Source organism: Mesoplodon mirus, assembly GCF_964341445.2.
Source record: "Mesoplodon mirus genome assembly, chromosome: 13".
Taxonomy (NCBI): domain Eukaryota; kingdom Metazoa; phylum Chordata; class Mammalia; order Artiodactyla; family Ziphiidae; genus Mesoplodon; species Mesoplodon mirus.
In genome coordinates this window covers 42492446-42509635 of record NC_138989.1, presented here as the reverse complement: position 1 = coordinate 42509635, position 17190 = coordinate 42492446, and the positions used below count along the sequence as shown (strand labels likewise).

General features: G+C 39.7%; 1 protein-coding gene and 1 long non-coding RNA gene across 2 annotated transcripts in view; one reads left to right on the top strand and one right to left on the bottom strand.

The window, feature by feature from the left end:
- TAF4B (TATA-box binding protein associated factor 4b) overlaps window positions 1-9148 on the bottom strand; it is a 116835-nt gene extending 107687 nt beyond the window's left edge. Inside the window, exon 1 of the mRNA XM_082641720.1 lies at window positions 8327-9148. Within this exon, the coding sequence (XP_082497846.1) occupies window positions 8327-8669 (343 nt within the window). The 5' untranslated portion in view covers window positions 8670-9148. The remainder of the gene's footprint in view (window positions 1-8326) is intronic.
- A 212-nt stretch (window positions 9149-9360) lies between these two features.
- Window positions 9361-17190, top strand: part of LOC309815136 — a 32033-nt gene continuing 24203 nt past the window's right edge. The window contains exon 1 of the long non-coding RNA XR_014295811.1: window positions 9361-9505. This is a non-coding gene — a long non-coding RNA (uncharacterized lncRNA). The remainder of the gene's footprint in view (window positions 9506-17190) is intronic.

The following is a 17190-nucleotide window of genomic DNA, read 5'->3' as shown; positions in this document are numbered from 1 at the left end:
TCAAAAAGAGCCCTGCTAAAACCACTGTCATCCCAGGGTGGCTGTGCTTATGCCCAAAGCTGTACCCTGTGAGGAAAAGAGACTTCACTAAAATAACACAGCCATTTAAAAAAATAAACAAACAAACAAACAACAATAACCCACTCAGGGAAGTAAAGACCAGTATCTAGACTTGCTATAATATATTAGTTTTGGGGCTTCCCTGGAATCTCAGATTCCCTGAGAATCTGCCTGCCAATGCAGGGGACACGGGTTCGAGCCCTGGTCTGGGAGGATCCCACATGCCGCGGAGCAACTAGGCCCGTGAGCCACAACTACTGAGCCTGCGGGTCTGGAGCCTGTGCTCCGCAACAACAGAGGCCGCGATAGTGAGAGGCCCGCGCATCGCGATGAAGAGTGGCCCCCACTTGCCACAACTAGAGAAAGCCCTCACACAGAAATGAAGACCCAACACAGCAAAAATAAATTAATTAATTAATAAACTCCTACCCCCAACATCTTCTTAAAAAAAATATATATATATATATATATATATATATATATATATATGTTTTGCTTAACAAATTACAAGACATACAAAGAAAAAGAAAAGTGTGACAGAAAAAGGCAGGCAACAGAAACCACCTATGAGGGACTAGATGTTAGATTTAACAAAGATATCAAAGTAACTGTAATAAATATGTCAAGAAACTAAAGGAAATCATGCTTAAAGAAGGAAGATATGATGATGATGATCTCAACAAATAGAGAATACCATTAGAGAAATAAATATTATAAAAAAAGGAATTCTGTAGTTAAAAAGTACAGTAACTGAGGGCTTCCCTGGTGGCACAGTGGTTGAGAGCCCGCCTGCCAATGCAGGGGACACGGGTTTGTGCCCCGGTCCGGAAGGATCCCATAGGCCGCGGAGCAGCTAGGCCCCTAAGCCATGGCCGCTGAGCCTGCGCATCCGGAGCCTGTGCTCTGCGACGGGAGAGGCCACAACAGTGAGAGGCCCGCATACAGCAAAAAAAAAAAAAAAAAAGTACAATAACTGAAATAAAAATTTCACTAGAGAGGCTTAACAGCAGACTTGAATGAACAGAAGATAAGTCAGTGAACTTGAAGATAGTTCAATAGAGATTATGCAATCCAAAGAACTGAGAGAAAAAAGCATTTCAAGAAAAATGAACAGAGCTTCATAGAAACGCAGGACAATGATAGGCACACCAACATAGGCATAATGTGAGTACCAGAAAGAGCGGGGGAGGGAGGGGAAGGAGGGAGGTGGGGAGGGAGGGGGGGAGAGAGAGAGAGAGAGAGAGAGAGATAGGAACAGAAAACATATTCAAAGAAATAATGGCTGACAATTTCCCAAATTTGATGAAAAATAATCTAAACATCCAAGTAGCTCAACGAACTCTAAGTAAGATAAATGCAAAGAGACCCACACCAAGACACAACATGATAAAAATGTACAAAGAGAAAATCTTGAGAACACCAGGGGAAAAATGTACAAGAGTACTGCATTAATAGGATTAACAGCTAACTTCTCATTAGAAACAATGGAGGCCAGACAGCAGGGGTATGACACATTCCACTTGCTGGGGAAAAAACAAAAAACAAAAAAAAACAACTATCAACCAACAATCAGATATTCCCTGAAAATATCTGTCAAAAAAGGAGACAAAATAAAGACATCCTAGACTGGGATTCACATATACACACTACTATATATAAAATAGATAACTAATAAGAACCTACTGTATAGCACAGGGAACTCTACTCAATACTCTGTAATGGCCTATATGGGAAAAGAATCTAAAAAAAGAGTGGATATATGTATATGTAAAACAGATTCACTTTGCTGTACACCTGAAACTAACACAACATTGTAAATCAAATATGCCCCAATAAAAACTTAAAAAAAAAAAAAAAAAGACATCCTCCTTAGAGGACTGAGTGCTAGCAGACAAACCAGACAGGAAATACTAAATGAAGTTCTTCAGGCTGAAAACAAGAGACTCCAGAAAGTAACTCAAACTCACATGAAAAGGGCACTGGTAAAGTTAATTATATAATTTATATGCATATTACTGCTTTATCTTAATGGGTTTAAAAAACAACTATATAGAACAATATACATAATTGTATTCTTGAACCTATAACATATTAGAAATGTAACGTATTTGTGAACAATAACACAAAGAAAGTGGTCAGGAGCAAAGTTGTACTGCACTAAGGAAATGACTTCAGATGGTAACTGGAATCTATAGGAACAAATGAAGAAAACTAGGAATGGTAAATAAGAAGGAATAAAACAAATGCTACAAATATATCCTTGTGATCTTTTCTTCTGTCAGCATCTTTTAAAAGACATATAATTACATAAGGTAATAATTATAACAAGGTATTGTTGGGTTTGTAACATATCTAGATGCAATATGTAGAGCAATAATAGCACAAAAATAAAGAAGAGGAAAATGAGCTAAATAGGAAAAGTGTTTCTACATCTCACTGAAACAAGTTAATATAAATGTGAAGTAAATTTTAATAAGATGCATATTGTAAGAGCAATCACTAAAGGAATTAAAATGTTGCACTAGAAAATATTCACTTAATGCAAAGGAAAGAGGGAACAGAGGAAGAACAAAAAAGAGAAAATATATAGAAACAAAAGTAAATGGCAGGCCTAAACCCAACTATATCAGTAACATTAAATGTGAATGGATTAAATAATCCAATCAAAAGGCAAAAAGTGTCAGACCCAATTATAAAATAGGATTCTACTATATGCTGCCTACAGAAGACACACTTTAGACTCAAAGACACTAAAAAGGTCAAAGTAAAAGGACAGAAAAGACATCATCCAACAGCAACCATAAGAAAACTGGAATGGCCATACTAATATCAGACAATAGAGTAAAACATAATGTGTTACTGGAGATAAAGAGTGGTACTTTATAATCGATAAAACAGCCAATGGATCAGGAAGATCTAACAATTACAAACATATATGCACCAAACAACAAAGCCCAAAATATATGAAGACATGTTGACATAAACGAAGGAAAAAAATAGAGAATTCAACAATAATACTTGGGGGACCTCAACACTCTACTTTCAATGAAAGATAGATGTCTAGGTAGAAGATCAACTAGGAAATCATGAACAGCAATATAAACCAACCATACCTAAAACACATCAATAGTATACTCCACCCAACAACAGCATTCTTCTTAAGTGTATGTGGAACAGTCTCAGGATAGACTACATGCTAGGATATAAAACAAGTTTAAATAAATTTAAAAGGACTGAAATCATACAATGTGTGGTCTCCAACTACAATGGAATGAAATTAGAAATCAGTAACAAAAAGAAATTAGGGGAACTCACAAATATGTAGAAATTAATTACTCCTAAGTAGCCAGTTGGTCAATTAAGAAATCACAAGGGAAACTGGACTATACTTTGAGATGAATGAAAATGAAGACACAACATACCCAAATTTATGTGATGCAGCTAAAGTAGTGTTTAAGGGAAATTTATACAGCTGACCCTGAACAACATGGGAGTTGGAGATACTGATGCCCCACACCCTTGTTCCATTGAAAATCTGCATGTATCTTTACAGTTGGCCCTCCATATCTGAAGTTCCGCATCCACAGATTCAACTGATTGCAGCTCACATCGTAGCACAGTATACACTTATTGAAAAAAATCTGAGTATAAGTGGACCTGTGCAGTTCAAACCCGTGTTGTACACAGGTCAACTGTTGTTGTAAATCACTCTATTTTAAAAGAAGGATTAGGGCTTCCCTGGTGGCACAGTGGTTAAGAATCTGCCTACCAATGCAGGGAACGCAGGTTCGAGCCCTGGTCCGGGAAGATGCTACATGCCACAGAGCAACTAAGCCCGTGCGCCACAACTACTGAGCCTGCGCTCTAGAGCCCACAAGCCACAACTACTGCAGCCCGCACGCCTAGAGCTCATGCTCTGCAACAAAAGAAGCCACCACAATGAGAAGCCCGCGCACCACAACAAAGAGTAGCCCCTGCTCGTCGCAACTAGAGAAAGCCCACGCGCAGCAATGAAGACCCAACACAGCTAAAAATAAATAAATAAATAAATAAATAAATTTATATATATATAAAAAAAAAGATCTGAGGAGATGTGGGAAGGCCTGAAGGATTTCAAGTAGGAGAGACATTATTATATTTGCATTTCAAAAAAATAAAAGAAGGATTATTTGAATTAATAACTTAACCTTCTATCTTAAGACATTGGGGAAAAAACAAAATAAAAACTATAGCAAGCAGACGAAAGAAAATTAATAAAGATTAGAGCAGGGGTCAATACAATAGAGAATAGAAAAACTACTGAGAAAAATCAAAACAAAAGTTGGTCTCTGAACAGACCAACAAAATTGACAAATCTTTACCTAGATTAACTAAGAGAAAAGGAGAGAAGGCTCAATTTGCTAAAATTAGGAATGAAAGAGGGGATATGACCACTAATCTTACAGTAAGAAGGATTATAATAGAATACTATGACCTATCATAAACCAATAAACTGGATAAATAATATGAAATAGACAAATTCTTAGAAACACATAAACTACTAAAACTAACTTAAGAAAATGGGCAACCTGAATAGATCTCTAACAAACACAGATTGAATTAATAATCAAAAATAGTATCCACAAGATAAGCTCAGTTCCAGATGGCTTCACTGATGAATTCTACCAAACATTTAAGGAAAAATAAATCCTTCACAGATTCTTCTAAAAACCAGAAGAGGAAATGTGTCAATTCATTCTGTAAGGTCGGTATTACCCTGATATTAAAACCAAACAAAGACATCACAAGAAAACCAGAGACCAAAATGTCTTATGTATACCAACGCAAAAATTCTCAACAAAGTACTACCAACTGAATCCAGCAACATTTAAAAAGTGTTATACCCCATGACCAAGTGATATTTATCTCAGCATGCAAGGTTGGTTTAAGACCCACAGCGAACATCATACTTAGTGGTGAAAGACTAAATGCTCTTCCCCTAAGATCAGGAACATTTGAGATGAGGAATGAGACAAAGATGCCTATAATCACTACCACTTTCATTTAACATTATACTGAGAGTTCTAACCAGGGCAATTAAGCAAGAAAATAAAATAAAAGGCATCCAGAATAGAAAGTAAAACTACTATGATCTTCTATATAAAAATCCAAACAAATCCACGAAAAAAGCCATTAAAATTAATAAATGAGTTCAGCTAGGAAGAAGGATACAAGATCAACTGTATTAAAAAAAATCAACTGTATTTCTATACATTTCCAATGACTAACTATAAATGGAATTTAAAAAAATTCTATTTACAATAGCATCAAAAATAATATACTTTAGGAATAAATTTAACAAAAGAAGTGCAAAAGCAATACTCTGGAAACTACAAACTGTTGCTGAAAGAAATTAAACATCTATATAAATGGAAAGACATCCCATGTTTGTGGACTGAGAGACTTACACTTACTTTGCAGGACTGTTAAAGGGATCAAATGAGACAATATGAGCAAATTTATGAACTTTAAAGTTATTGGTGGTAGTTGTTATTAATGCCTTAAGGTCCACAACCTCTGAGTCTTTCTAACTCAAAAATGAGTTAAAGTGACTTCACAGCCTTAGAAACCCAAACAGTGGAGGGCGCATATGGTGAACACTGAAGACAATTGCCTCTCATTTCATGACGTCCAGGAGCACTGTTACAACTGTGGGAGCAGATGATCATGTACTATTCCCTTGATAAAGCTAGGGTGGAAACAAGAACCACGAAGATTATCCAGGAACGAATACAGGAATTTGAGAAATGCAAAACCTATACCATGTCTCAGCATGAAGGAGTTGATGAAAAAGGACCCGAACCATTTCACAAGCAACTTTCACAAACTTCTGTACAGTAAGACTGAGAAGCAGAATTTATGAAGCACAGTCTATGACATAAAAGAAGCAATCAAGTCCTTACTCATCACTCTGAAATACATGATAGAAGGGACACAGAATACCAAAAACGGAAAGAGCCACAGTCGGTCTAAATCCCACAAATTCATAAAAAAGAAGACTGAAGAGATTACAAAAAATATTCGACAGAATAATCTTCAGGGCTTTGCTACAGTTTCTTTCATTTCCTCACAATGCCCCCCTTTTTGTTTCCAGCTCCTGCTCCCTAGAAAAACCTGTGGTGCATATGCATATTTTTTAAAACTAGTTCTGTTCACAGAGGAAATTCTGAAGTAAAGAGAAATCAAATACTTAAAGTATTCATTACCTTGGGAAAATCAGAGCTGACTCCTATGTAATTTAAGCATCCTTGAGCAATCCTCTGCTAATCCTCAGTATATAAAAGTAGAACAAGACCTTTTTAAAATGTTATTTTAATCAGTGTTTCTATGTCATTCCTCAAGTATCGGTTATCTTATTGTGCATCTGTGTGAACACAAATATGAGTATGTGCTTCTGCTACACCTCAGCAGAAATTCCAAAAGCTGCTCTTCAAGGTACCTTCTCACCTCCTCTCTAAATAACAACTCCTAAAGGCAATTCATCTCCTCTCTTTTGTGGGAGTTTATCCATGGTCGACAGCATAACAAGTTTTAGTGTAGTGCATACTTAGGCTGTGGTCCTGGTTTGCTGCTGTTTTGCTCTAGCAAGTTTCAGTTTGTGTTTCTCTGTGTAATAAAAAGATCAGGCTCTAAAATTCTATAAATCGCCTTTTAACATTGCTACGCAAGGAGGCATATTGTACACACACCAAGTGGTAAGCACAGTGTTGCGGAAAGAGTAGAGTTAAACAGACCTGAATTCAAATTCCCTCTGACATCTATGACTTGTCTGGCATTGGGCAAATTCTTTACCCTCAGAGACCTTTTTCCTTATTTGCTATATATCTATTATGACCAGCAAACAAAAGAATATAAATAATGTATAATAATAATAATGGATGAAAACTTCCCAGCAATATAATGTTGTATTGTCAATTGTAGCTCAATTTTTTTAAAAAGTGCTTAGCACAGTACGCCCTCAATAAGTGATCCGTTCCCACTTACCAGCAAGTTTCCACTCTTGAAAGTTCTTCTCTCTTAATACTTTTTTGATTGTTTCTAAACAAACTTCACTGACTAGATAGGAATCTTGTTTTTAACAAATTAGGAGTAATTTCATTCAAACACATTCATAGCTACTTTATAAGAGTGCATGTAGGATGACAATTTAGAACCAGCAGAAAATGTATCCAGCGGTGCACACAGCCTTAAGTGTAGGTACGTTGTGTACAATACAAAACTAAAACACAGCTATCACAGAACATTAGCTCCAAAAGAGGCACCCTCATTTTGCTTGGGGAAACTGACATCACGTGAACCAAATGCTTCCACTTCTTTACCACCTTTGGGGGTCAGAGTGCCCATTGCTGCTCAGCAAAATACATAGAAAACAATCAAATTATGAGTAGAGTTTTTTTCCAAAGAAGATAACATGTGCTTTTTTTCCCCACTGAAATTCCAAGTGACTTTCATTTGAGAAAAGAAGACAAGGTAGAAAACTCAAACACCACTCTGCATATTTACAATATGCAAATGAGCACAAAGCAAAACCTTGGTCTCAGTCATGAAAAACAGCCCCCCAGAGGACACTCTAGTATAAAAAGTAGTCACAGGCTCATTAACAGTAGCATCCACACAATGCTTCACAAATAACCACCTCATGGCTCTGACCTGTCAACTCTGGCATTTGCTCCCTGTGAGAGGGATCCTTCTAACTCAAAGTTACTTACAATCATCACACATCTGAAGATTGTGCGGGAAGCAACATTATTCATTTCTAAGCAGTAAACTTACTTAGGCTTGCTTAAATTTAAAATTCACTTCCGGTCTTAACACACAAGAGCCTTTTAAAAACACTTTTTTTTAACATAGTAATCTAAGCTTGTGGATATAAAAATTGATCCTTTCTCCATATGAAAATAAACTTTAGCGATACTCTTTACCTTCCCGCACCTAAGAGCCAGTGCCTCAAAGGCCCTCCTGAATATGCTGCTCCAGCTTTTCCTGTGTCACTTAAGGGAAAAGATGCTCTCTTTAAATAGGAAAAGAAAAACTATGCAGTAAGGACTCAAAGAGGCTATCTTGATTGTAACGCCAAATCACTGCCCCGCAAAGTCAAGATTATGAAAGGTTCTCTTGGCTGAGTTTTTTAGAACTCCCAGCAAGAAGGCGCAATCCCGGGCTGCGACGTTTCCCGTGTCACCGCTGGCCGGCCCGAGGGATAAGCCGGAAAAGGTGAGCGACATACCTGGAGGAAGCTGAAAATTAGCAGGCAACTGGATTGTTGTGGTGTTGGGTGCTTTCACAGCGACAATCTGAGGAGCTGGCAGACGAGGGCCGCTGCTGAGTTTAGGAAGAGCACTGACAGGAGCCACTTTAGTCACCAGGGTCCCCACGGGGGACCGCAGCGGCTGGGACGCCGTGGACTCCACGCAGACACTGACAGGAGCCTTAGTCACGGCGCCCAAGGCCACCGGAGTGCTTTCCACCCGGACGGGCAGAGCCGCGGCGGGGGCCATGGTCACGGTCCCAGAGGCGCCCACACCGGCGGGGGGAGCGGCGCCGGCCGGTTCTGTGAGGCCCGCGGGCATCCCCAGGTGGATCAGCGGCAGCTGAGGCGCCGCCGTTCCGGGAGCACAGGCGAGGGGACGCTTGACAAGCGGCAGCCGACTCCAGTGCAGTTCCGGCTCCACAGCATCGCTAGGGAGAGGCGCCGGGGCCGCCACACGAGTCAGTGACCGGCGCCGGCTGGACAGCGGGACCCCGGCGTCCCGGACCTTCCTCCAGTCCGCGCGGCCCCGCCGGCAGCCACACCTGCTCGGCCGCTCGCCGCTTCCTCAGCGGCGCTCACACGTGCGCCGGCTCAACCCGGCCCCTCAGCCTCGCGACCAGATGCAGCGGAGCCCGGCTGCGCGGCTCCCGGAAGGGCGTCACTTCGGCTCCCACCTTCCACCAAAACTCTGCGCGGCGGATTCCCCCGCCAGAAATTTCAAAACTACAAACCCAGAGCGGCCCAAAGCCCCCCTACGCGCGCTCCGCACGGCCCCTCTGCGCGACCACGCCAGCCATGTTTATATAGCCACGCGGAGACCTCGCGCACGCGCACCAGCTACCGCCGCTGCCCCGGGCTTCCCCCAGAACCCGGCCGCGTGATTGGCCACAGACTGGAATCGCGCTCGTGACGTCAGTAGGGACGGCTCCAGAGGGCGTTAGAATCCGCCTCTGAATCCTGAGGAAGGAGGGGCGAGTTGCCAAAAATCTACCACGTGGCGAGGCCAGACAGCTCTTGGAAAACTGCGGTATCCGCGTTCAGCTCTCTCCTTGGTATCCCCAGTTGCGTGTTCCTTGAAGAGCCCGGACTATACTTTCCACAGGCTTCTTTTTAAGGAAACAGTGTGGAAGACCGATTTCAGAGAACGGTAACAAAGTAAGAACTCAATCACGCTTCATCACTGTTTTTCTGCGGGCTTGGCTGTATAGCGTCGTTAGAATGAGCATTGCATTTGACACTGTGAAAAAAAAACTTCCATTTCTTTCTTTTAAATGTTTAAGCATGGCGTATAATTTTACAGTCTGTAAAATGTGCCTATTTTCGTATAATTAATTTAGGGTTGAGCTGCCCCAAGGGAAAATCTCTTTCTTCCTCGGCGTTGCTGTAGATATCTCTGTCACCTCTGAACTTATTTAAGTTGTTTACGTGTCTGTCTGCTTGAAAACTGGGACAGTGTCTTTTGATTCCTACATCCTCAGATTCTAGCGCTTAGATTTTAAGTGCAATGCTAGATATTCTTTGAATAAGTGAAAAGAGTGTGGCAAATGAATCAATAATACAAGTCAAATATGGGAAAACTTGCCCCTTAGAGATCTAATCAGAGAAGATGCCTTGATTTCAGGCTGTTGTTCTAATATTATATATTTTAGGAACTGACACTATACTAAATGAGATAGATTATGCAGGTAGGCAGGCAACGTGACGTTTACAGCTTCTAGTTCTCTCCCTCCCTGTCTGTTCCAACGGACAGGATCTATTCACAGTCCTCACACGTCACTGCGTTTGCCATCTCCCACATCTCAGCCAGTCCAAATCAAGAACCCATCTCATGACCCTAATCAATCGCAACATTCCCCATTTTATGAAGACTTACTTGATCACTTACCTTGCAGAAAACCCCTCCAAGTGGAGTTGAAGAGAGGAAAACTAAATTTATTGAGCACCTTTTGCGTGCTGGTCTTAGGAGATACCTTTCTTTCTCCTTCTTTCTTTCTTTCTCACTCTTTCTCTCTTTCTCTCCCTCCCTCTCTTTCTTTCTTTACCACCTCATTTTACTGACTTAAAAACTGTAAAAGTAATTTATCCATGAAGCTGGGAATCTAACCAGTCTGTATGAAGCCAAAGTACATCTCTTTCCACTACTCCACAAATGTCTGATTCATCTTATATCCTCCATTGCCGCTGGCAAAATGCCTTGCACAGAAAAGGTACTTAATAAATACTTGCTAAGTGAATGAATTAAATGGAGCCATGCAACATTTCCAGCGAAGCAAAACCATCTAGTGGATTTGAATCTTAGGCCTGCTCTTTACTAGATGGGCAAATTGTTTAGCCTTGGTTTTTCTCTCTCCGTGTAGTATAGTTCAGTGAATGCTAGAGGAAGGAAGGCTAGAGGAAGGAATGCTAGAGGAAGTTTGCTCTGAGAACTACCCTTTTCTAAACTTCCATTAAACCCCACCTCCAACTCACATACTTTATTTAGGTATGTAAATAACCTCTATCAAGTTACTAAGAGGCTTGACTTGAGGAAGTATACTTTCTCTTTAAGGTGACCTTGAACATTTTTCTTTTATGTTTGCTTTATAATTTGCCTTGCTAATGGGAACTTTAATTTTCTAGTTGAAAAAAATATACTCCTCCTTACCCAGCACTTGTCCTGATATTTGGAGTTTAGCAATAATTATGTTTATTACATTTCCTTCCTATAGAAACTTATAATAATAAAATAGGATACATAGGAAGGCAAAATGCGTTCTGTCTCTATGTAAGAAAAGAAAAAATGTAGGGGGAAGATTATATCTTGATTTTATTAGATTTATCTGTTAAAATATTTGTAAAATTAAAGATGTTGAAAAATACTTATTCATTTACCTTCTGTCTTAGTCCAGAGAACTAATCCCATTCATGAGGGTTCCACTGTCATAATTTTACACCTCCCAAAAGCCCCACCTACTAATACCATCACCTTTGGGAATTAGGATTTCAAAATACAAATTTTGGGGAGACACAAACATTCAGATTATAGCGCCTTCTAAATGATGGACTAAGTCATTAATTGTCCAAATATTCTGCTTATCAACTCAGGTAATAAAACAAAATTGAACAAATACAAAATTTATGTTCTGAATATTTTACTATTTTACATACAAACACACACAAACGTAATTTAACTAGGGTACAGTTATCGAGTGGACAATGTAAGTTATTCTTATTGTCCATTTGATTTTCCAAGTACCTACAGTCTCTTCACAAAATGAATAAAAGTTTACTACTCTAGAATTTAAGTAGGAAGCCTTCTTTATCAGTGCAATGAGACCAGCTGAAAAATCTGCCAGAGAAAACATAACTGTTTGACTAAGATGGCTATGGCCTCAGCTTCAAAGTGAGCCAGGAACAACTGTGTGCCTTCAAGTTCTATACCTTGAACCTAGTCCAGTATCTATGTTTTGCATCAGAGCATTTAAATACTTTCTGCAACAGAACACCACTCTATCATTCCTTTCCTCTTAAAGGAATGTGACTCAAACTTTTTTTTGGCCGCGCCATGTGGCTTGCAGGATCTTAGTTCCCCAGTCAGGGATCAAACCTGGGCTCCCGGCACAGAGTCCTAACCACTAGACCACCAGGGGATTCCTGTGGTCCAGACTCTTAAAGAGTTTTGACTTCATGAATGATTTCCATTTTTGGTGGCTTCATTAAAGATTCAGTGAAGTCTGAGACACTTCTTAAATTTTTTAGTGTTTGAAATCTTGCTCTTAGAAAAAATGAATGCAGCTGAATGATCCTAACATAAGAGATCCATTCACACTATGGAATATTAATTAGCGTTAAGATTTATACATTTAGGGACTTCCCTAGTGGCTCAGTGGTTAAGAAACCGCCTGCCAATGCAGGGGACACTGGTTCAAGCCCTGGTCCGGGAAGATCCCACATGCAGCAGAGCAACTAGGCCCATGTGCCACAACTACTGAGCCTGTGCTCTAGAGCCCGTGGGCCACAACTACTGAGCCCGTGTACCACAACTACAGATGCCTAGAGCCCTGCTCCGCAACAAGAGAGGCTGCTGCAATGAGAAGCCCATGCACCGCAACGAAGCGTTGCCCCCGCTCGCCACAACTAGAGACGGCCCGTGCGCAGCAACAAAGATCCAACTCAACCAAAGATAAATAAATAAATAAAATTTATTTTAAAAAAAGAAAAAGATTTACACACTTAGAGGTACATTTATGGAAAAATGATCATGGTATATTGTTAAAATTTAAAAAAGGTTATAAAATAGTATGCAAAGTATGACTCCATTTTTTTGTAAACCAAAACAAAATTTTAACCAATAAGCAGATTAGATATATACTCAGAAGAAAATCTAGATTATACACCAAACCCTTAACAGAGGACATCTCTATTTGGAGATACTCTAAGTGATCCTTTTTTTTTTTTTTAATTGAAGTATAGTTGCTTTACAATATTGTGTTAGTTTATACTGTACAGCAAAGTGAATCAGCTATACATATACATATATCCCCTCGTTTTTGGATTTCCTTCCCATTTAGGTCACCACGGAGCATTGAGTAGAGTTCCCTGTACTATGCAGTAGGTTCTCATTAGTTAACTAAGTGATCCTTTTTAAAAAAAATTCTGTGTACTTTCTAATTCTTTTAACAATGAATGAATAGCATTTACATAGTCAAAAATTAACACAAGCTTTTTCTTAAAATATGTATTCTTAGTAACAATTGAAATCTGTAAACACAGCTAAGTACTCCCTAGTCTCCTTCGCATAGCATCCAAGAAACTTCACTGAACTTCACCAAGCTGGAAACCTTCCACTGGCCCATAGGTAACTACGGGAATTTCCCAAATATCCCAAACTTTCTCTCAACTTTATGCCTTTTCATACATTGGTTCACATCCCTTCAAAGACCTTCCCCATCTGAAACATGTTCTACCTGGCCAATTCCTGTTTGGCCTTCAACAGGCTACAGCCTACACTGGATGAATTCAGTGCCTCTTTCGTCTCCCATAGCACACTGTAGTATCTGAGTTGTTTTCCTTGTCTGTCCTCTCTTACTAAATTGTGAACTTCCTGATAGCTGAGACTGTGTCATGTTCATCTCAGAACCAGAAGAGAGAATCTAATACATAGTAGAAAGACAAAGAGTACTTCTCCGACTCCTATTCCAATCCCAACCTCTAGACTGGCTACCAGGGGCAGGAATTCTGTCTTGTCTGTGTATTCCTGGTGTCTAATAGGAGGGTAATATTTCAGCTTTCTGTTCTCAGTCTATACTTTCCTTGGGTGATAACATTCACTTCCATGGCTTAATTTCTATCTATATGTTTATGACTTCCAGATCTATCTATCTATCTTTGGCCCAGTTTCTCTCCTGGTTTCCAGACTTAGGTAGACAGCTGCCTACTGTCTTCACCTGGATGTCCCACAGGTTCAAACTAAACTTATTCTGCCATCTTCAAACCTGCTTTTTCTTCTATGATCCTATTTCAGTGAACCAATGAACCCCTTTCCAGTTGCCTAAGATGTAAAGTGAGGAACTGACCTTGAGTTTTCCCTCTTTTTCACCCCTGTTTCAATCAGTCTTAGATCCTGTCAATCCCAGGATTATATCTGTAATATCTCTGTGATCCATCGACTTCTCTCATTCCCACCATCACTCTTCTAGTTCAAACCCAAGTGCAGTCACTTAAATTATACTAACTGTGCTGTGTCCATGCCTCTAGCCTTGCCCCTCCATTCTATTCTGGAGTCTGCAATTAGAGAGACTTTTTTTTTTTCCAAAATGTTCCTTTAAGCACTAACATGGTAGTTATTATCATCATTCTTTGATTTAGGATTATTTTTCCTTCTTACTGAAAGGAACCTAAAAAGAAAACAATTTCTATATTTAACCGTTTATAATTCTATCATTCTGGCTGAATTCTAATTTTTGCATATTACTTTCTAATCCTTGTCCATTGTTTGCCTGTGAAGTATGATTTTGTATATAACTTATAGAACTTACCTTTGCCGAAATAATTTTCCATGCCTAAACATTTAAAGCAAGTCACTTGCATAGTTCCATACTTCTAAAATGTCTTCATAATGATCATTTTACACGTTTATGAAATAGAAACACATAATTGTTTGCATGTATAATTACAAATTATGATAAATGCTATGAAAGAAAAGAACAAGGTGCTTCAAAAGAGGGTAATGGATAGGATCTAATTTCACTATGGAGATAGGGGAGTGTTCCAGGAATTAAAAGAATGCCTGTGAGACAACTAGAGGAAGGGTGGCCTAAATGACCTTTGGAGAGGCCAAAAGGGGCTTGACCACCTTCAGGGCTTAAAGGTCATGTGATGTGCAAATGAAAGCAATTGAAATATTTTAAGCAGAGGAGTAAAAATGAATCAATTTACATTTGAAAACTTTTTATTTGGAAATAATTTCAAATTTAGAGAAGAGCTGCAAGAAATGGTACTTAAAATTCCCATATCCTCTCCATCCAGATTCACCAATTTTAACCTTTTGATTTGTTCATCACTTGCTCTCTTTGTGTATAAGTGTGTGTGTATGCATATATAGTAAACATACTCACTCGATCCTCATTACTCACACATGCTGTATTTGCAAATTCAAATTCAAACCCCCTACCTGCTAAAATTTATTTGTTCCTCCCCTCGTGCCCTGTGGTACTTGCAAGGTCTTTTGCAGACATTTGCCGATCAGGGAAAATTTTAGTTGCCAAATGTGCACATTCCCAGATGAGCTCAAACAAGGCTCTGCCTTCTTGTTTTAGCTCCCATACTGTAAACAAGTATCCTTTCTGCAGCCTATTTAGTGCCATGTTTTTCATATTTTTGTACTTTTTGTTGATGATGTCACTGTTTAAAATGGTGCTCAGGCACAGTGCTGAAGTGCTGTCTAGTGTTCCTAGGTTACATGCCTTACAGAGAATATATGTGTTAGATACGCTTCTTTCAGGCATGAGTTATAGTGCTATTGGTTGTGAGTTCAATGTTAATGAATCAACAATATGTATTAAATAAGGTATCTTTAAACAGAAACACATAAGACATGTTAATACATGGAAGGGTGGGGGAAAAAAAGCATGTTATGACCAGAGGCTTACAGGAACCTAACTCTGTATTTCCCCTAGTCATGATTTTTTAGTATTTGCTAATTCAGTGTTCTGTGACTTCATAGAACACAATCACCACAAATACTGAGAATCAATTCTATATATACTTTTCCCCTAAACTACTTGAAAGCAAGTTGCAGACTTACCCCATTACCCCCCAATACTTCAGTTTACGTTTCCTAAAAACAAGGACTTATATAACCACAGTACAATTAACAAAAGTAGGAAATTTAACATTGATACAACTATTTAGTCAGCAGATCTTTAATCAACAGATCTTTTTCAGTTTTGTCCCAATAATGTTTTTTTTTTTTTTTTGCGGTATGCGGGCCTCTCACTGTTGTGGCCTCCCCCGTTGCGGAGCACAGGCTCCGGATGCGCAGGCCCAGCGGCCATGGCTCACGGGCCCAGCCGCTCCGCGGCATATGGGATCCTCCCAGACCGGGGCAACGAACCCGTATCCCCTGCATCGGCAGGCGGACTCTCAACCACTGCGCCACCAGGGAGGCCCCCAATAATGTTTTTTATAGCAAATTTTTTTCTAATCCAGGATCCAATCCAGAATCATTCGTTGCATACAGTTTTATATCTCTTCAGTCTCCTTCAGTGTAGAACAGTTCTCTGCCTTTCTTTTTCATGATATTGCCATTTTTTCTTTTTTTCTTTTTCTTTTTTTTTTTTTTTGCGTTACGCGGGCCTCTCACTGCTGTGGCCTCTCCCATTGCGGAGCACAGGCTCCAGACGCGCAGGCTCAGCGACCATGGCTCAGGGGCCCAGCCGCTCAACGGCATATGGGATCTTCCCGGACTGGGGCACGAACCCGTGTCCCCTGCATCAGCAGGTGGACTCTCAACCACTGCGCCACCAGGGAAGCCCGGTATTGCCATTTTTGAAAAAAAAAAAAAAAACAGACCCTTTATTTTGTAGAATGTCCTCAATTGGGTTTGTTTGTTGTTTCCTCACGATCAGATTCAGGTTATGCATTTTGACAGGAATACTGCATGAGTGATGTTATGTCCTCTGTGTCACATTAGGAGATACATTATGTAAGTTTACGTTATTACTGTTTACCTTAAATTTGATCACTTGTTTATGTTGTTATACGCCAAGTTTCTCACCATAAAGTTAACTATTTTTCCTCTTTGTATTTAATAAGCAGTGTGGTGGGACATATTTTGAGACTATATAAATATCTTGTTCTTCATCAAGCTTTGCCTTATTAATTTTAGCATCCATTAATGACTTGGCTGAATCAACTATTACTATGATGGCTGCAAAATAGTGATTTTTTTTTATTTAGCAAATTTAATCAGTTATACATATACATATGTTCCCATATCCCCTCCCTTTTGCGTCTCCCTCCCGCCCTCCCTATCCCACCCCTCCAGGCGGTCACAAAGCACCGAGCTGATCTCCCTGTGCTATGCGGCCGCTTCCCACCAGCTATCTACCTTACATTTGGTAGTGTATATATGTCCATGCCGCTCTTTCGCTTTGTCACAGCTTACCCTTCCCCCTCCCCATATCCTCAAGTCCATTCTCTAGTAGATCTGTGTCTTTATTCCTATCATACCCCTATGTTCTTCATGACATTTTTTTTCTCAAATTCCATATATATGTGTCAGCATACAGTATTTGTCTTACTCTTTCTGACTTACTTCACTCTGTATGACAGACTCTAGGTCCATCCACCTCATTACA